Genomic DNA, 21,162 nt, shown 5'->3' on the forward strand with positions numbered 1-21,162 from the left:
AAAAATCCATTTAAATGTCAGTTACAAGACAAGTCGTGCAAAGCAAAAAGTCTTAATACGAAATTTGTTACAATTATTGTTTAATAATATAACTAAATTGGACTTGAATGTTCTACAAAAGTTTAACATGTGACACTCATTGTTTCTTTCAATATAACTGGTGTTCATTTTTAAGTCAGGTTTGAAACGATATATACCAATAATACTATAGACATTGCTATTGTATCTTTTAACAATTTGCTATGGATCTAAGATATGGTTCATATGCCGGTCGCATCACATTCGAAACATACCGAGGAAAATATGAAATATTTAACTACTTTACTCTTTTGTTTTGTTAGAGACACTTCATCGAATGTTAACATACTATCTGGAGGAACTGAAACATAACAAAGGACAAATGGTGAACAAGTTGTGGTCATTCTTTTTATACAAACAGGTTACCTTAGAAACAAGCTACATTAAACATTCTTACTTTAAGTCAGTAAGTGTTTATAACATTAAGGGTGTTTCTAAGGGGTTATACTACTGCTATGGTGACCTTATATGCCATCACGATTACCATCACTGGTTCAACATTGGGTAAGCTTAGGCCCGGTTCATACGTCGCATTTCTGCCGTGTCGAATTCAATTCAACGAATTAGATTCGACAGAAATTCGACGTCTGAATCGGCTGCCGCATTTCTGCCGCACGTTCGACTGGTCTTGTCGCATTATCCGACAGAAATGCGACACTGATTCAGACGTCGAATTTCTGCCGTGTCGAATCTAATGCATACATTATGTTAATGTATTGAGCATGCGTAAATGTTTTCCCGCCAAAGAAAAAGAAGAAACTTGACCATTCTCGACCCAGAGCAACCCGAACATATTGCAACACATACTGCTCCGTTGTTAGCCTTCTCCTTCTCGTTACGTTGGCGGACAATTTTTAGCAAAATTAAAGTCCTTCGTCGCTCAGTATTTTCGTCCGCCATATTGAATACTCTACGTTTAAAGCATTTTCCGCTGGCCGACATACCCGACAGTATAAATTCTGAATTAAGTGCGACACAAGTGCGACGTATGAATTCACAGTCGCATTTCTGCCGCACTTAATTGAATTGAATTCGACACGGCAGAAATGCGACGTATGAACCGGGCCTTAGGCTTTAAGTGATACCAATATTGCATCATTACTTAGAAAAGAGTTTGAGAATTGACCGTCAAAGTATAGCTGACAAAAGAGTGCTGGAAACCATTGCCAGCCACCATAAGGGGGAGTAAAACGTAAGATACGCCAAGAAATATAGTTGGTAGGAAAAAACTCAAGATGGTTTCTTTCTTTTCTAACTAAAAAATCCAATTTTCAATCAGTTCACCAAATCACCATTTTTTCTCTTTCTCATCTTTTCTAACAAATCTCAAAGGAGGATTTTTTTTACTTTTTTACACTAAAGCCGACATTATGTTTCTACTCTGTCATAACGACTGCAGCAATAAAATTTACAAACTTGAATAGTTTCCATATTTATCCGGGTCCTTAAGGCAAAAGTTAAACTCAGTCAAACGTTATCCCGCCTGCCGGGAAACAAATGGATTCGGACACGATCTTCAAGCCTATGGTATCCGCACCCAATGGGGCTTACTGAATGTATTTCAAGAGTCTTAATAATTTGTTAAGCCATTTAAACAAAATGTAGACAAGAACTTTACCAGACATCATCTGTAACCTTAACCTAGCAAGATCCACTGTATTCAAAGTATTGTGCAACGTACATTACGAGTATGATGAACATGCTTCTTTCGGGACATACTCTCCATCATCTGTTGAAGCTGAGTTAACTTATGCTGAACAGCTAATACATCAAGATGGTCAGGGTCGAGCTTTTTCAGACGAATGGTAAGTGCACGTTCATAACACTCTTTGGCCTGCTCCAGCTCACCCAGGTCGCGGTGAACAGTACCAAGGTTATTGTGACACATTGCCACATCAAGATGGTCAGGGTCGAGCTTTTTCAGACGAATGCTAAGTGCACGTTCATAACACTCTTTGGCCTGCTCCAGGTCACCCAGGTCCCGGTGAACAGTACCAAGGTTACTGTGACACCTTGCCACATGAAGATGGTCAGGGTCGAGCTTTTTCAGACGAATGGTAAGTGCACGTTCATAACACTCTTTGGCCTACTCCAGGTCACCCAGGTCGCGGTGAACAGTACCAAGGTTATTGTGACACGTTGCCACATCAAGATGGTCAGGGTCGAGCTTTTTCAGACGAATAGTAAGTGCACGTTCATAACACTCTTTGGCCTGCTCCAGGTCACCCAGGTCGCGGTGAACATTACCAATGTTAATGTGACACGTTGCCACATCAAGATGGTCAGGGTCGAGCTTTTTCAGACGAAGGGTAAGTGCACGTTCATAACACTCTTTGGCCTGCTCCAGGTCACCCAGGTCGCGGTGAACATTACCAATGTTAATGTGACACGTTGCCACATCAAGATGGTCAGGGTCGAGCTTTTTCAGACGAAGGGTAAGTGCACGTTCATAACACTCTTTGGCCTGCTCCAGGTCACCCAGGTCCCGGTGAACAGTACCAAGGTTACTGTGACACCTTGCCACATGAAGATGGTCAGGGTCGAGCTTTTTCAGACGAATGGTAAGTGCACGTTCATAACACTCTTTGGCCTGCTCCAGGTCACCCAGGTCGCGGTGAACAGTACCAAGGTTATTGTGACACGTTGCCACATGAAGATGGTCAGGGTCGAGCTTTTTCAGACGAATAGTAAGTGCACGTTCATAACACTCTTTGGCCTGCTCCAGGTCACCCAGGTCGCGGTGAACATTACCAATGTTAATGTGACACGTTGCCACATCAAGATGGTCAGGGTCGAGCTTTTTCAGACGAAGGGTAAGTGCACGTTCATAACACTCTTTGGCCTGCTCCAGGTCACCCAGGTCGCGGTGAACATTACCAATGTTAATGTGACACGTTGCCACATCAAGATGGTCAGGGTCGAGCTTTTTCAGACGAAGGGTAAGTGCACGTTCATAACACTCTTTGGCCTGCTCCAGGTCACCCAAGTCGCGGTGAACATTACCAATGTTAATGTGACACGTTGCCACATCAAGATGGTCAGGGTCGAGCTTTTTCAGACGAATGGTAAGTGCACGTTCACAACACTCTTTGGCCTGCTCCAGGTCACCCAGCTCGCCGTGAACATTACCAAGGTTATTATGACACGTTGCCACATGAAGATGGTCAGGGTCGAGCTTTTTCAGATAAATGGTAAGTGCACGTTCATAACACTCTTTGGCCTGTTCCAGGTCACCCAAGTCGCGGTGAACATTACCAAGGTTATTGTGACACGTTGCCACATCAAGATGGTCAGGGTCGAGCTTTTTCAGATAAATGCTAAGGGCATGTTCATGATACTCTTTGGCTTGCTCCAGGTCACTTAGGCAATAGTGTACATCACCCAGGAAAATGCAACATTCTGCTTCATCTTTGTCGATATACACTTCACTACGCTGAACGAATTGTAATGCTTGGCTGAAGTACTTTATTGCAACGTCGAAAAAACAGTGCATTTGACAAATTTGGCCAAGTTTTGTAAAGGAAGATGGATAATGCTGAACATTTATTATGCTGCGTTGGGTTTCTTGAGAAGTGTCTCGTTTATGAAACAATTTTTCAGTATTTATAAACAAGGTTTTTAAATGAGGTATGACGGGCTTGCTGTCAACAAGAGAATCAGTGTCCTCCCAATTCACTGATAGGTTGCTTTCCACGAACTGAATGAATGATCTAACGGTTGCGTCTACAGTTTGAAGTTGTTGGATCTCCGGAAAATCGCTAGTCAAAGAGTTAATGACATCATAAACAACCTGATGCACCCGAATAAGGGCACCACTTTCGTCTTCACCATTTAATATGAGTGAACATCTTTGGATTCTCATAGCAATCATCTCTTTATCTTTAATTTCTTCATCTACGTTGAGAATATAATTGATCACAATGTCTTGACTTACAGGTTGTGGCGCACACACAGAGAGGAGACTGAACGTGTGATGTATGATTTTGTCGGAGGTCATTGCCTTTTCAACAGCCAGTGTTGTTGCTGTGGTCATGGATTCTTGGTAGCTTGGATTAGTTTCAGCATGGATGGTTTCAGTGGTACCTCGTTGCCCCTTTTTAAGCTTCTCTAGGTAGTCGTTCCAGCCAAAATGTGACGTTGTCTTGTTCTGCCGCACCTGTCTGACATAGGTGGCGGCGCTTGCCAAGGCAAGAGGCTGGTAGTCCAGTGCCTGCGCAACTTCTTTTCCCATCTCGCTGTGATCGATAAATGAAAGTTTTGCCAATAAACAACTGGCATCGGGAGGCTTCATACCTTTGCTAACTGAGATGTGTTTAATGAAAGAACTTGGCAAAGGGATGGACGCAGTGTCCTGTGTTGTGATTAACAACTGACCGTTTGCCCACTGCTCATTTCCAGACGCCGGTAAATGAACATGCACACGTGATATGCTAGTAACGTTGTCCACCACCAGTAGCCACGACGTATAAAGCTCGATTTTTGTGCTGATTAAAGTCTTCAGATTAGTGATCTTCTCACCCGTAGTCAAATCTTTGCAGTTACGGGTGTTTGTAACCACAAATTCTGGACATTTACATCGCCTGGCAAAAGACACGTACGATTCCAGAAGTGTATCTTGGCTTTCAGCATTCATTGTCATTACAAATGAAGTAGCACACGGAATTTCTTTGCCCTCTTTGAAGAACTGCTCAGCTACAAGGCCAGCCAGTTGAGATTTTCCACTTCCAGGGTTCCCTGAGATGTACAGAAAACTTAATTTGTTTTCGTTAGTGCTTTTGAGCTGTTTGAGCTGTTGAGTTATTTCAGCCACCTCAAAATGGCGACTTGCGACGTCGTGTGAAGGTTTGGGAGGGAGAATACAAAAGGAGGAAATTTCGTTGTGTAACTGATCCTCAAGGACCTGTCGTTCTTCTTCTTTTTCTTGTAGTTCCTTTCTTTTTGCTTGAAGGTTTTTTTCCTTTTCTTGAAGTGCCTTTCCTTTTTCTTGAAGCTTCTTCTCCTTTTCTTGAAGTTCCTGTCTCAGGTCATCAACCTTTTCCAAGACCCGTCTTAACTCCTCTATTGGAAACCTTTTCTGATTTTGGATGTCTTGAATTTGGCAGGTAGAGAGACCGAGCCCTTGAAATGCAGCATGAACTTTACCAATGGCGATTTGAAACTCTGGATACACGAGGTGACCTTTTGGCATGTGCGCAAAGTCTTCATTTCGAAACTTTCTGAGATCATCTATATGTGATTTGACGACTGGATTGAGACCAGGACCGATGGAATCGGAGTAAAGAATGGCGTAAAAGAGCATGGTACAATCCCATTTTTCTCTGTCTCCGTTAATCATAGTAGCTAGGAGTTTGGCGTTTCTTCTCTGGTTTCCGGGAGATTCCTCGTTCTTGAAGTCCAATCCATTCCCCGGCTCATCTTTCCATTCTCCTAACGTAGTCTTGTAGCGATTGTCCCATTCTTGCTTGAAAATTGATCGGAGACCTTCAGTTATTATATCAGTGACAACGTAACAGATCCTGAAGTAGTTCAATTGCTCTTCTGTAAATTCTATTGCAACAGCGGCCATTTTCTGCTTGCGTCACCTTTTGTTTGACTTCAGCCCTTTGTAAGAAATAAAACTTTGTAATTAGCCAATTAGAACCCTGTCGAGCTCGGTTGCTAGCTGAAGGTTTCGTTTGCTTTTTTGACTTTCCTGATTTTACTTTTCCTCTTTTACATTGAAATACATTACAGCAATTAGGATAAAAAGGTAATTTTCATGTACACTGTTTTTTTTTTGATAAGAATATAGTTCTTCTGGCCGCGAGGCTGAATATCCTTATTTTTCTGCCGATTTTAGGCTGAAAATATTTTTGTGGATATGCTTAGATTATAGGGTGTGGCATTTCTGTTTTTGAATATTTTTCGAATTTGGTGTCTTGATGGTGTTAAAGTAATTTTGAAGCCAGCCTGCAGATATTAAAGCTTGATGTCACGTACATAACGTCTTGCAGAAATGTGTTAATGCTGTTTTTGTTGCGTTCTGGCTAGTTTTGCCGCTTAGAGAAAGGAAGAATTTTATTTCTATTTACAATTTTTTAACACAAAATTTTCTTTTCAAAGTCTCAGCCTCGGGTTTATTCTTCAAATATTCTTAAACTTTCGCAAATTTCAGCCTCGATATTCTTATAAAACATTTCCTTTTAAGGTGGCTCAAAACAGTAATGTTTCCGTGACAAGCCTGGGCTCTAACGCGCAGTTCAGCGCGAGGCATCACGCGATCACCCGAGGGGTCGCTAGATTTAAAGTTTGCAAAACTCACAACAAACAAGGCGGCGCGAAGGCTATTCCGTAAAACTTTGTTTCCGATAAGGTCAGTGAGTTGTTTGTGATGTCGCTTATTTTTACCTTCGAAAACATCCATCCTTCAGGCATTTCCAGAGGTAAAAACATTCTTTTAAACCGCTGTGCTGGAACGTAAACGAATCTTGTGATGTTGATGTTGCGATCGATCGCGCCGGCTATCAATCTAAAAAACAGCAGGAAAAGACTACTCTTCAGGTTTTCTTCGTTCTTTTACCGTGCCAGTCTCACCTTCGGGTATTTATGGTACTCTTTTTCAACCGCTTATGCTGCTAACGAGAACAGCGAAAAAGAAAGCACTATTCGCGGGTATTCGCAATTATTCGCGTGGAATTGCGGGCTTTACTGAGCAGCGGACCGTCTTTACGCGTGCCCAAAGTGCGATCTTGTAAAGTCGAGATTTTAATTTACGCGTAGAACGAGCGTGAAAAATTTCATATCCACGAAGCTAATATCTCAAACACTGATCCGGTGACCCTACTTTTTTAATGCATAAAAATATTCAACGGCAAAAGCGGAATGCATGTGCGAAATTGTAAAAAAAACTGTGGAATGGAATTTCTTTAACTTGGAAATTTCAATTTTTCTTAATTTAAGAAAAATCCACACCGCAGAATCTTTTATAATTTTGCATGTCTCCTCCTCTGTGTGTGATAAAAAGATTTTTATAAAAATATTCAACAGCAAAAGCGGAATGCATGTGCGAAATTGTAAAAAAAAAACTGTGGAATGGAATTTCTCCAACTTGGGAATTTCCATTTTTCTTAATTTGAGAAAAATCCACTCCGCAGAATTTTTTTTTATAATTTTGCATGTTTCCTCTTGTGTGTGTAATAAAAAGATTTTTATAAAAAAATATGGGGTCACCGGCTTAGTTTTTAAGATAGATGCATATTGATGATAAAAAGTGGGTCAAGTTCGTTGCTATGCAACAGGACTGTGCAATCTTAATTTATGACGTAAACACAATGAAAGGCACAGTGGAGAGTTACCTTAAAACAATAGCACAGCAATTCAAAACAGTACAGCTCCAAGCCTGAAAAATCGCACCTAGTTCGATAAGTCTAAAAGAAAAAAAAAAAAAAAAAGACAACTGTTTTGAGCCACCTTAGAAAAGAAAGAGTGAATCAAACTGCTGACATGGCGCCAAGACTTCTCTCAGAAACAGAGCCGTTCTGTCCGTTACAGACGTTTGAGTGACAAAGTCAAGTTTACGTTATGTTTATATGCAGCTTCACGCGAATGATCAGCCCCAGTCTGAAGTGTCAGCCGTCTTTTCGTGCTTAAGGACGTTAGCGCTAATTGTTTCTGCGCATTCTTACTGCGGACGCAAATTCACATGCCACGACATGCATCGAGTGCGCGCTAAGTAAGAAAATGAACAATGATACAGCAGATGGTCGTTGCTATATAGCTTCGCCTGGATGTAACGATCTTGGACGTTCGGTGACCCTATTTTTCTTTTAATGGATCATTTTTTCTACTGATTTTCTACGTTTAGCGAAAAAAAAAAAAAAAATGAAGAAAATCTGAATTTTTTGCAAAATGCACCATCGAATTCCGTTCTTTTCAGCTCTTAGTTTGTCTGTGCGGCGATTTTAAAGGCCTCTTTTTAATGCAATTTTATTTACAGGACAAACACTTACACTACTTACGGTACTAATATTATACTTACATGCACATATACTTACGTAAATGCCTCTTGAAGGGTTAAGTTTTGTGAAAACGTTGGCAAAATTTAGAATTATTTACGCAACAGATCCACTTCTACAAAATATGGCTAAGATCGTTGGCCTCCTTTGACCCATCTTCGATATTTTTAACAATAAACCCCTGTAGACCATGCTGAATTACGTGCGCCAATTTTAAAAAATGAGGGTAGCTTTCCACACGCTTTATCTCTGAAACGAAGTTGGTAACCCCTAATTTCTTTTGCATTTCTAACACAAGTAAATGATTATCTATCCACTGGAAACCTTTCGCGCGAACGTCCTTAACCCCCGAGGGGCCCAAGAAGAGAAAGCTGGGCCCCTCGGGAGTTAAGCGCGAGAAGACGGCTGGTCTGTGAACAGGCTCTCTTGTCGAGGATGCGGCGAAGAGAAAGCCGGAAGAAAGAGGATAGGACCACATCGCCCCCTCGGCCACTTTACTCTCAGGCAGTTACTTCTCGGCCCTTCCAGCTGCCCGAACCCGTTCAGGCGAGAAGACGGCTGCATGAGACTTGAGACTGCTAGCAGTCGAAGGGGCCAAGGCCATATTATCAGCGGTGGCTTTAAAGAATTACTTCATATGAATTGTACTCATAGCATTTCATCCATAACGTGGTGGAGCGGTTTTTTCATTTATTAAACCTAATGTAAATTATGGACATATAGCATTGCAATATGGAAGAGAAATACATTTAGGTAATATGAGTTTGAGCTCGACATGTATTGGTATATTATTTCTTCTTGAACTATGCATGCATGCCGTGAGAATATTAGATTTAATCAACAAAGAGAAATTGCTCCAATTACTAAACCAGTCGGAAAAGGCGTTTCGAGTTTTTGCGTCGTGTCCATGTGACCACAGTCACGTGGATACGAGGATATGGAGTGAGAGCCATCAGAAGAGCCATTGTTTGTCACAAAAGCTCACATCGTCTCCAGATTTTACCCCAAGTAAATATTTGATAGCTGACAAATGTATTTCTTCCTGTCAAAAACACTGGAAAACGATGAAGCCAAAACTCCCTGAAATCGCTTTACTCATGAGTAACACGACCTAAACCTCTACAGCAACATAGAAAAAAAAGGTACACAAACGAAGCCAGGGACAGCAGTTTTGGTGTATTTCTTTTCCGTAATAAAAAATTGCAGCTGAAATTTGAAATTCGAACCGACTGAGCCATTTTTGCGTCACTATAGTGACAGAACAGTAGCTAACAGTACTAATGTTTCTCGATACAAATTCTAATCACGCGAACCACGTTCTGTTTTCCTTTTGTTGAAGAAAATACAACTTACATCGTTTATTTCAGCAAGAGACCACAAGTTTTTATGGTTTATAGGCTGATAAACCACGCGGGATGTTGGAAGAACACGTGAAGAATTTGTAAATCTCGAGCCGCAGGCGAGTGATTTACGAATTCCTCGAGTGTTCCTCCAACATCCCAAGTGGTATATCAGCCTATAAACCATAAAAACTTGTGGCCTATTGCTTTTATATAATAATTCAGAAGACACGCGAAATTTTCATGAGTTTACTGGCACAATAAACCATAGCTGATTGATCAATCAGAGCGCGCGCATTCATTTAATTATTATATAAAATGCAAAATTGAATGATAGCATTTCCTTTTGGATTTTTTTCCACGCGGATAGCCTTTCAAAGTTGATGCATTAATACGTCGATCAAATTATCCCGCGTTAACGCCTTTAGGCTCGTTGCTAGATCATAAAAGGGGACACCTTATATTCCTTAGATATCAAGACTAATTAAACGTATAAACAAGCAATGACATGACATGATGTACCGCGCTAAAGAGGCGTTAAGAAATAATGCAAAACGCAACAGTAAGAGAACACATAAGGAAAGTGTGACACCGTTAAACATTCATTAAGTTATCCTAGTTCGAAACGTTACCAGAAAGTACCGCTCATATATCATCACCAAAGCTAATAACTTAGATAAGTTAGTACTCCAGGCGTTGTCAATCGACAAAAATTGATATCGGAAATCAATCGATTCAATGGATATCAATGGAGGTCAATGGATATCAATTGATATCTACAATCGATAGCAATCGAACTCACAGAAAACAAAAATTATCGATCTTTATCGATCGACGAAAATCGTTATCAATCGATAACTCCTGTCTTACCGTTTAACCATACATCAAGTTTTCCGGACTATTCAAAGATGCCTTTGTTATTGTGTAAAATAATACCTGGAACAACAAAATTTCATTGACTCCGAACTAAGGATTCAAAGTCCAGGTGGAGTGATCTCTCCTCCAGGTCTTCTGGGGTTCTAAAGCAGACTCTTGGCATGTCCCATTCATCTTAGTGTCCTGCGCAGCTGTTTTTTGGGAGCGTTGCGTTACATTTCAATACCGGATGCACAGGAACCTAAGTTCATCACCGCACAGTCGACCGCATCAAGAATATCTTTACTGGAAATTTTCCCTAAATGTTTCTGTTCTTGTTATTGTGTTGATGACGATAAAAGATATGCAGGTTATGAATGTAAAATAACCCAATAAAACCATTACAGACAAATGTTGTGAGTCATTTTATCAGTGTAACTTGTAAAAGGACAAAAATAATTTCCGATAACAATCGACAACAGTCTATAAAAATCGATGAATCAATCGTTTTAGATTACTATCGGCAATCGATAACAATGGAACTCACAATATTTTTCTTCATCGATTTTCATCGATTGCTATCGGCAATCGATATCAACTGATCTTTGATTAGTATCCATTGTTATCGATTGACATCTATTATCGGTTTATCGATTCAATACACCTGGAGTACTGGACGTGTGACCAAGTAATAAAATGCTTGTGCTGCGGGTTCTCGTTTTCCTTCCAAATTTAAGCGTAAAACCAGGAAGTACAAGTTAATTATCAACTTCCTCTTAGAAAACGAAAACTGCTGTTTGAACCAATAAAGATTCCATATAAAAAACGTTACATTTCCCACGCTAACCGCGTTACGTTATGCGTTATTATTATCACACTCATAACGCAATTTGCGTCACTCACTCAGGTTTCAAAAGGTCGAGTGCATGTGGTTATTCTGGCCTTGTCAAAACGCTTAATTAGGGACAACCCCGCTCGCGTGGCTTTGTCTCTTGGCAATCGCATCAGGTTTTTCCTTGGTCATATCAAGTTTAGCGTCGTCTGGCGTCGTCTCAAAGGTCATTTGCGGTCTGTCCTCGTTGTGTTTTGCTGTAGACGCTGCGCAACTGTTGGACTACGCTAACAACATTTAAGGTCCGGTAGTACGGGCAACATTTTTCTTCAACTTGTCTTGCAACATTATTGCATTGCAAGTTGAAACACATTGTTGCGCGTATTACCACGTTTGTGACCAACTTGTCTCGCAGCAAAATACAGTGTTGCAAGTTGAGGCAATATGTTGCGCAAAGTAGACTCGAGTTCTACTTTCTGCAACAAATTTTAGTTTTGTTGCTCGTAGTACCACTGAAGCTACAACTTGTCTCGCAACAAATTTGAATTCAACGCCTGTGATTGGCTGTCGCGAAGCGCGGCAAATAAAAAAAACATGGCGGACGGTGAAGGCGAGCCTGAATTCGAAGTAGACCAGTAACTCTCGGAAAGTCATAAATTTGTCCTGTACAAAGACCTCGAGAGCTATCATAGTCATTGGGACACTTCGTTTGTCCCTTCAAAACAAGCAGGAAGAAAGGCAAAACGCTTGGAAGAACTGTCGCAAAAATACAACTTTTCGCCTAGCTACCTGAAGCGACACTGAGTTTCATACTGAGAGAACTTCGCTGGCACGGAAAATTAAGACGGCCAAAAGTCGAAGTGCAACTGCGTCGAAATGCTAAATTATGTTGAAAAAGGTGTCATCTTTATTTACACACGATTAAGCGATTATACCTGTGGAATTCTGCAGACTTGCAACACTGTATTTTGCTGCGATACAAGTTGGTCACAAATGTGGTAATACGCGCAACAATGTGTTTCAACTTGCAATGCAACAATGTTGCGAGACAAGTTGAAGGAAAATGTTGCCCGTATTACCGGACCTTTAGTCCCTAGCGTTTCAAGAATCGACCAAGAGGAACATGAGAACACAGCTGACCTCTAATCTTCTATTTTGTGATTACTACGCTTTTGATCCGTTCCCTGTTTCTAAGCATTCGAAATCGTTATGTCGTCAATGCTCAGTTAACCATGTCAACATTCTCAAGCATATCAACAAGTCATTTGGAGCTGATTTCTCTTTCAACGATCATTTCTCACGCAGCGGGAGCTTCGTCGTATCATGGTTGACTTCTGTTCGTGTCACTCATCCAGTGACTGTTGATATTCTTTTGAATGTTTTTCACAATTTTGATTGGTCTAATCAGTTGCACATTTGCGTGCATGCCCTTTTTCTGGTTGCCTTTTTTCTTTTCTTTTGATTTCTAATTTAGTACCTTATACCTTAGCTGACTGTCAGTCCAACAACGCTTATCTCCAAGATGTCTCTTTCACTGCGTCAGTTGCGGTCCTTAGGGTATTTAGGACCAAAACTATTCAATTCAAACAGCGCGTGCTAGAAATTTCTTTACCTTTCACTTCTCATTCCATCTTGTGTCCTGTCACCGCACTCAGGAACTATTTTTGCACTGTGCCTCAACTTGCTAGCTCGCCCTTGTTTGTTGTTAATCACGGCGGGTCGCCTGAACCTATTCTCGCTCACATTTAAATCGGTTTTTCAAATCATGCATTTCCTCGGTAGGACTCAAGCCAGATAATTTTTCATCTCGCAGTTTTCGTCAGGGTTCTACCTGCAGGGGGACTGGCGCAGCGATACGTATTTAGTTTACCTTAAATTATCGACCAAGAAGAGACTTGTATGCCATTTCCCCTCGTCTTTCCCATTCTGTCATATTTTTTCTACTCTTTCTTCCATTTCCTCTCTCCTTTTTTTCTTTTTTCCCCTTAATGGGCTTGGGTTTCTATTCATTGCCTTGGTTTTGGTATTAAATTGTATTTTTGCCCGGCAGGTATATTTTGCAGGGTGCAGGGTGCAGGGTGCAGGGTGCAGGTTGAAATTTAGTTATAACTAGAAAACCGCTGGCACTAAAAATAATTAATAACCTATATACTCGTCAGGGGTTCTTATATAAAGTAGTTCGCCTCTTTCACATAATTAAAACACGATCGATCCGCTTTAAATACTTATCGATCGACACGCTGAGACCAGTGAAATCTCTTCAAAGCCATCTGGATGGCCGCTCCACAGATGTTTCCATCGATTCCAGATTTGGCTCGGGTCTTCCCTCAACAACAGAAGATTGCCATCACAAATAAACCAAATAAATAAAGAAATGGAATAATATAAGATTTTAACCACCGGAATATACTAGCACAAGCTCAGTGTGCTTTCATTTTGGTAGTCACAGGGAAGAAACCAAATTCAGCAGATATTTCAGATGATATATCAGATGTTTCTTCAAAAACAATAATTCATTGCAGGCTTGAAATGATAGGAATATACTCTCCTCCCATCGCTTCAGCCGGTTTGGCACTCAGGTGGAAGCCACCTTTCTGAGCGGTTGTAAGCTAGGTCATGTAACAGTCACGGTAAGTCTACCACCTGTACGTTTCTTTTAAGCGCCAGCGGTTTTCCAGTTATAATTAAATCTCAACCTGTACCCTGCACCCTGCACCCTGCACCCTGGAACATATACCTGCCGATATTTGCCCCAAACTCGTTCGTCTCTTTTGTGTCTATTAATTTGGTTATTTTGGCCCTGTCAAAATGCTAAATTAGGGACACCCTCCTCGCGTGGCTTTGTCTCTTGGCACTCGCATCAGGTTTCTCCTTGGTCATATCAAGTTTAGCGTCGTCTGAAAGGTCATTTGCGGTCTATCCTCACTAGTTTTACCCTCCCTACCCTCGCTGGATTCCATTCATTGCCTTGGTTTTTTGGTGTCTACTAATCCCGCGGGGGGGGGGGGGGGCACTGCCATGTATGGGCTATATAGGTGTGCCGCTGCTCCTGGCCGCTGTGAAGGGTATGGTTTTCAAGCAGTTTACTCTAGGATAGTATAGGGTATATAAATCAGAGCGTTTGGGTCTAGAATAGCGCATAATTTTTCACAAAACTGACTAGTTGGTTGAAGATTTTATCTAGACTAAGGAAACCAGGAATTGCCACTCAAAAATATAAAAAAATCAAATCGGCAAGTTTAAATTTACGCAAATCAGCCTTAACAGTGTCGATAGATGGGGGGATTTGGGGAGTTTACTCTAGTATAGGTTAGCAATATTCAGCTGAACTAGCTCTGGTATAGGCTACGGGTTCCAGGGTCCCAGCGGCACATCGCCACCCAGAAATTCCCAAGGTAGTCCCCCGGGCTACTAATTCATAACGAAGTTCTATTGTTCAGACGTTCTGTTCCTTAAAACTCAGAGAAATAATCTAATACAAGTTTTTCTTTCTCCGTTTCTCTGTTGCATTAGCCCTTTCTTACTCTCCAGACGTATTTTAAATTTAACCTACTCACTCGCCGAGGAAAGCATTGGTCAAATCGTGCAGAGGATTTACAAAATGCCTAACATAAAACAGGAAGCGAAGGAGCGAAAGAAGGATTCAGTGGATCCCCCAATCCATGCTTAAAACTTTAAATATCATTTTCCAAGTGCTTGGGTAACCCTCTTGCTTGGGTACCCTTAGCAATAGGGTTATTAAATAGGGCCTGATATGTAACTGACGAGATTCGACAGGTCAGAAATTCGACGTTTGAATCGGTGTCGCATTTCAGTAGAACGGGCATATGCGGCAGCCGATTCAGACGAAATCCGTTTCACTGAATTCAGTCGACACGGCAGAAATGGGACGGTATGAACCGAGCTTGAGAAATTAGAATTTCTGGGTTTCTTCGGCGGTGTTAATCGTTTGTGAACATAAGAAAGATAATGATAAGATGTTGTGTATCCAGGAGTACCCAACGACACTTTAACTGGAAATTTAATATGTGACTTCTCAAGCACTGATTCTGTGCTCCCACGTCAATTACCATTAATAAGCAACTTTCCTGGGAAAAAAATATCCGCTCTTCACTGCTAGCAAGATCGACTTTATTTCATAAAACTCCCAGCCAGACATAATGAAAATTTTGAATACCGAGCTAGAAAAATGGCAATTAGCCAAGTAGCCAGCCAGCAGTAAAGGGTAACATTGCAAATGCCAGCAAGGCAATTATAGGCGAAAAAATGTTCTGGCCAGCGTTTTGACTTAGATTAAAAACAAACGCATTGTTTAGGACCTTTATTCAACAGCCTATTGTCTGTTGACTATTATTAGAGATAAATTAGCAATATGTGGTTATTTTTGCCGCTATAAGCAAAATCTACACTTTGATATGTTATCACTTAAAAACAATACAACTTACCATTTATGTCTTAAGTGGATCGGACAAGGTGTCTCCCAGCACGTTGTTTTCCGATACTTCAGATGTCTTCCAGGTTCAGCATACGTGTGACAGTTTGGCACTTTGCGTTCTGACATCTAAAACGATTCACACTTATGTTTAAAATAAGATCCCTCTAATCCTTTTAGACATTCAGATCAAACTTGCTTTCACCAAAGAAATGCCTGTTGCAAAATTACTTTTATATAACGCTGTAAGGGAAATGAACAAAAAATAATATTGAAGTCCTTTACTACTACATATCGGTTTACTTCTACATTGCTAGCCCAATAATGATTGTAATTTCAACAACAGCAACACACTTTATATGTTTACCCCGATTTAGTAGTTTACAATAATTTCTAATGATTTTTTTTGAAAAATAAAGGGTTATGCCAGCTCCTTAAAACAACCAAAGGGAGCTGGTTTAGTGCTGATTAGTAACACCATGTTTACCTCAAAAGTATTGAAAAACGTGTTTTTCATTTTCTTTGGACAACTGTCTTCTCTGAGCTTCCCACTCTGGAATTGCGAGATAAAAGTGTATAAACCACATTAGAATCTTTATCATAAAATGAGTAAAAAAAATCTTGATAATTCATACCTTGAATGTTGGTGATCCATCTCAGTCCATGTCACTGATCCATGCCTTACCCAAGACTGCAAAGCACTGTCAAAACAACTTTCACAAAATTAATTTAACTTCAAAGCTAAACAACCAAAGACACACATTCTTAGAGGTAGTTTACCGTAAAAATTTCATAAATACCCATTGACGGGATGTTTAAAGCCGTTCACCGTAAAAGTTTCACGCAGTTAAGTGCAAAGTTTCACAACAAAGACCCCAGCATTGTTAGGATGTTATAGGCCGTTCACCGTAAAAGTTTCACACAGGTAAGTGCAAAGTTTCGCAGCAAAGACCCCGGCATTGTTGGGATGTTACAGGCCGTTCACCGTAAAAGTTTCACACAGTTAAGTGCAAACATTCGCAGCAAAGACCCCGGCATTGTTGGGATGTTATAGGCCGTTCACCGTAAAAGTTTCACACAGTTAAGTGCAAAGTTTCGCAGCAAAGACCCCGGCATTGTTGGGATGTTACAGGCCGTTCACCGTAAAAGTTTCACACAGTTAAGTGCAAAGTTTCGCAGCAAAGACCCCGGCATTGTTGGGATGTTACAGGCCGTTCACCGTAAAAGTTTCACACAGTTAAGTGCAAAGTTTCGCAGCAAAGACCCCGGCATTGTTGGGATGTTACAGGCCGTTCACCGTAAAAGTTTCACACAGTTAAGTGCAAACATTCGCAGCAAAGACCCCGGCATTGTTGGGATGTTACAGGCCGTTCACCGTAAAAGTTTCACACATTGAAGTGCAAACATTCGCAGCAAAGACCCCGGCATTGTTGGGATGTTACAGGCCGTTCACCGTAAAAGTTTCACACAGTTAAGTGTAAACATTCGCAGCAAAGACCCCGGCATTGTTGGGATGTTACAGGCCGTTCACCGTAAAAGTTTCACACAGTTAAGTGCAAACATTCGCAGCAAAGACCCCGGCATTGTTGGGATGTTACAGGCCGTTCACCGTAAAAGTTTCACACAGTTAAGTGCAAACATTCGCAGCAAAGACCCCGGCATTGTTGGGATGTTACAGGCCGTTCACCGTAAAAGTTTCACACAGTTAAGTGCAAACATTCGCAGCAAAGACCCCGGCATTGTTGGGATGTTACAGGCCGTTCACCGTAAAAGTTTCACACAGTTAAGTGCAAAGTTTCGTAGCAAAGACCCCGGCATTGTTGGGATGTTACAGGCCGTTCACCGTAAAAGTTTCACACAGTTAGGTGCAAAGTTTCGCAGCAAAGACCCCGGCATTGTTGGGATGTTACAGGCCGTTCACCGTAAAAGTTTCACACAGTTAAGTGCAAAGTTTCGCAGCAAAGACCCCGGCATTGTTGGGATGTTATAGGCCGTTCACCGTAAAAGTTTCACACAGTTAAGTGCAAACATTCGCAGCAAAGACCCCGGCATTGTTGGGATGTTATAGGCCGTTCACCGTAAAAGTTTCACACAGTTAAGTGCAAACATTCGCAGCAAAGACCCCGGCGTTGTTGGGATGTTATAGGTCGTTCACCGTAAAAGTTTCACACAGTTAAGTGCAAAGTTTCGCAGCAAAGACCCCGGCATTGTTGGAATGTTAAAGGCCGTTCACAGTAAAAGTATTGCTATTAACAGCATCATTACTCGTTAACTCGTTAACAAAATGTATCAATCAGATCAGTGTAATGTCATAAATATACACTGGACGATCAGCATAAAAGATTCACAAACTTAATCTCGTGATTTCATCAACAAATTTGCTCATCTTTTCTTGGGTACCAGTCCATGACATCGGGTAACGTTTGCAGCATCTTTAGCTGTGCTTCTTATAGTTCACGCAGTTAATTTTACACCTGAAAAATGATATGTTTTAGAAAATGTAACATACTGCACAATCCCTCTTATACCGGCGTCCTCCCCCCGTCCACACACACACACACACACATGCATCCAAATACCCACACAGCCACGGACACATAATAATATACAAAACTGGTGATACTATCGGGCCCCTCAATGTAAGATCTAGATCAAGAACTATGTTCACAAAAATAGCTCATTCATGAGAGAATTCAATGAAATGTCTTAGATTTTAACTGATGTTACATTGTTGAAAATTACATTCCCTGGGGCAAGTCAAAGAAGCAAGGATTTAACTGTTTAAGAAAAATAATTGTGGAATAATTTTTTACCGCTCATTTCGTCATCAAACTATAACCCAGAAGCGTGAATTCAGTGAATGGTGTGAACTGGTGCCACGCCTCTTCCCTATTTTTTCGTGTGCCATGTTTCGCGCTTTGCCTTAGCTACATGAACTGAACCGCGCGATAATTGTTCCACCACAAAATCACTGTCTGTGCCATCATAAAAAGAAGGACAATAAGGCGAAATGTCTCTATTTCCGGTAACAACGCAGGCATACAAAATAACTTGTTCTCTAACAGAAACTGAATGTGCGAAAAACACGCGCGTTAACAAATGGGAACGCATAAGAAATTAAATTACACATTATTGTCCTGGCGCTATCGACACCGAAAGAACGAAATCTGGAATGACATGATTGCCTTCTGGTCTTTTCTGACCTTTGACATGGTAAGCCTTTGTATTCCCTTTTAAATCCCAAAGTACAGTACAATTAGCATTGAAATAGATCAATCAGGTGTGTTGGTCAACAGCTCTTTCAGGGCAAATTTTCGGCGATACTAAAAGGCAGCAATAGGTAATCAGCCTTCAGTTATATAAAGAACACGATCGGACTTCAGTAAAGAAACCGATGGAAACAATACTTTCTTACACCGGGAAAAAATAATCATTTCAATATCTCGTCAGTTTGTCCAAGACGCGGCAAATGTGTTTCAATAGCTCATGTTTTAACGTTCGACGAGTTAAAAAGCGGTCATGATCGACTGCAGCACCGGGATCGGATGTTACTGGTCATTAAATTACAGAATTGAAATTACACTTGGAAGTAGGATCACTGTGGATGAATGCACTGACAGTTTCGAAAACCCTTCCAAGTTCTGAGACATATTAGGCCTTTTCTTGCTTTCACTGTCTTCACTGAAGCGGCACTTTCCGTTGGGTTTGAAATACAATACAGTGGCGAATACAGTTTGAAAACCTGCGCCGGCTTTTCCCTCACACATTGCTTAAACATTATCACTGAATATTAAAAATATAGCCTGATTCAGCTAGTTCAACTCCAAAGTAGTTCTTACCTGAACCTTTGAATTTATCAGTGGAGTCCTCAGAGTTCTCTGGCTGCCAAACCCTCAAACAACTGGTCGGCAAAATCTGATCGCGCTTGAAACCGACCGTTGGACACAAAATTATACGGGAACAATGTTTTAGTTACAAAATATTACGAGGTTACCCGAGTCTCACCGGGCCTCAGGCAAAAATGTGAAAAGACTGCACGAACCAAGAAACGTTATCACCAGATACCAGTTGTCTCAAGGTAGAACATGAAAGCAGAACAGACGATGATTTTCCGCGACCGGATCAACGGTGGTGAAACATGCAACTGAACGTGGGAAAAAGGAGCGTCAAGGGAAAAGAAACCGATCTAATTTCACACTATAAATGACAGCAGAACAGACTTCTATTGTTTGCTGGTAAATAAAACTTTAATAAACAACTAACATTATATTGTAAGCATGTTTTCAAACAAAAGGTCAAGCAGTCAGAGAGTGTCAAGTGACACACTTCAGTCAGTGATCGCATCCGGAATGTAATTTCCAGCCAGAACTGATTAGTAAAACCACAATGTAAGCTATTTGAACACCAAAAAATGTTTTCCAGCTAGCTAGCTCTCGATAAGCTAAATTCTCAGCAAGATTCTGTTTAATGCTAAAATTCCCAGCCAGCTCAACTTTAGTCTGCAGAGCGGATATTTTGCGGAGCGGATCCGACGGGTACTCCTGTGTATCATTACCTCTATCAGCGATCATAGAACAAAGCGTGCTTTGCGTGAAGGTACGTATAACAGTAGTTGAACTGAAGTCAAAATTTCGAATTTTAAAACATTCAATGTTTGGTTTTCGTTTCTCTCCTTTGTACCGTGCGAGACAGAGATTCCCTTCTATTTCTGCTAGGTGAGAAACTCTGTCCGTAACCGCTTGATATCGTGCATCTCACAGAGCGATGCCTGTCTCTAATGCGAAAGGCAACTGGAGTGAAAAGGCTTCCTCTACTGCATGACAAATTTAAAACTTCCCGGAAGTTCCTTACTTCTTCACATTCTCATTTACTATAGTCTGGCCCCAGAGGTTTTAGAAATGTTGTCTCTATAGACTCCGCAGATAACTCGTCTAACTCAAAAGGAATCTTGCGAGCATTCAAGCGGCAAGAGAACGCTCACTGCGATTCTACTATGACTATTTCGTTAATCGATTTTCCCTGCGTTCAAATCGAACAACAACAACAAAAAAACAGGATCAAAAACCCTCCGACAACACTGGATTTGATTTCCGAGTCACATGCCTTCATCCAGTCTTGCCTCCCTCTTTTTCCGCCATAAGTGAACGACACTTCGGATTCAAATAGTCATGATAACCGTGTGCGTATAGGCGCACTGTTCACTGATCATCTACCAAAGAAATAAATTATTCGTGCACACGTCTAGGTCAAAAAGAGTTTGACTGTGACAGAGAACAGTAATGTACGCCATACTCACCGTTTGGAAAGATTCAGGAGCAATTCAGCAAAGTAACAACGCCACAGAGATCCGTCTGCAATCAACAAGGAAAACAACAACTCGAAAGTGAAAGCTTAACTCCCCTACACAGCTCGTGTTAATCACATGACGATGAGTCTATTTGCGGGCCCAAGAGAGGCCCGCAACCCTAATCTTGACAGTGACCAGCGGATTGCGTTTTGCGCGTGCGCGCCACGTTAATAAAGAGCGAACAGAAAGCGGAAGTTGAAAATTTTCTTCTTCCACTAAGAACCATCGGAATGGGAAAAATGTGTCAATCGCTACAGTTTGTCAATCACTAAAGTTTGTCACCT

General features: G+C 41.1%; 1 protein-coding gene across 1 annotated transcript; it reads right to left on the reverse strand.

The window, feature by feature from the left end:
- Positions 1 to 63: 63 nt before the first annotated feature.
- LOC149116161 (uncharacterized) lies at positions 64 to 20,947 on the reverse strand. Its single transcript, XM_089282120.1, has 2 exons — positions 20,828 to 20,947; positions 64 to 5,679 (listed from the first exon to the last, which is right to left on the reverse strand). The coding sequence occupies exon 2, from the start codon at positions 5,642 to 5,644 to the stop codon at positions 2,165 to 2,167; it is 3,480 nt and encodes a 1,159-aa protein (XP_089138246.1). The 5' UTR covers positions 5,645 to 5,679; positions 20,828 to 20,947; the 3' UTR covers positions 64 to 2,164.
- Between the last annotated feature and the right edge of the window lie 215 nt (positions 20,948 to 21,162).

This window comes from Orbicella faveolata, unplaced genomic scaffold (genome assembly GCF_042242905.1).
Source record: "Orbicella faveolata isolate gen_17 unplaced genomic scaffold, um_ofav_v1 contig_12, whole genome shotgun sequence".
NCBI classification, from domain to species: domain Eukaryota; kingdom Metazoa; phylum Cnidaria; class Anthozoa; order Scleractinia; family Merulinidae; genus Orbicella; species Orbicella faveolata.

Coding starts and splice junctions, on each gene's coding strand:
- LOC149116161 (XM_089282120.1), bottom strand. CDS start 5,644: ATGGCCGCTGTTGCAATAGAATTTACAGAAGAGCAATTGAACTACTTC.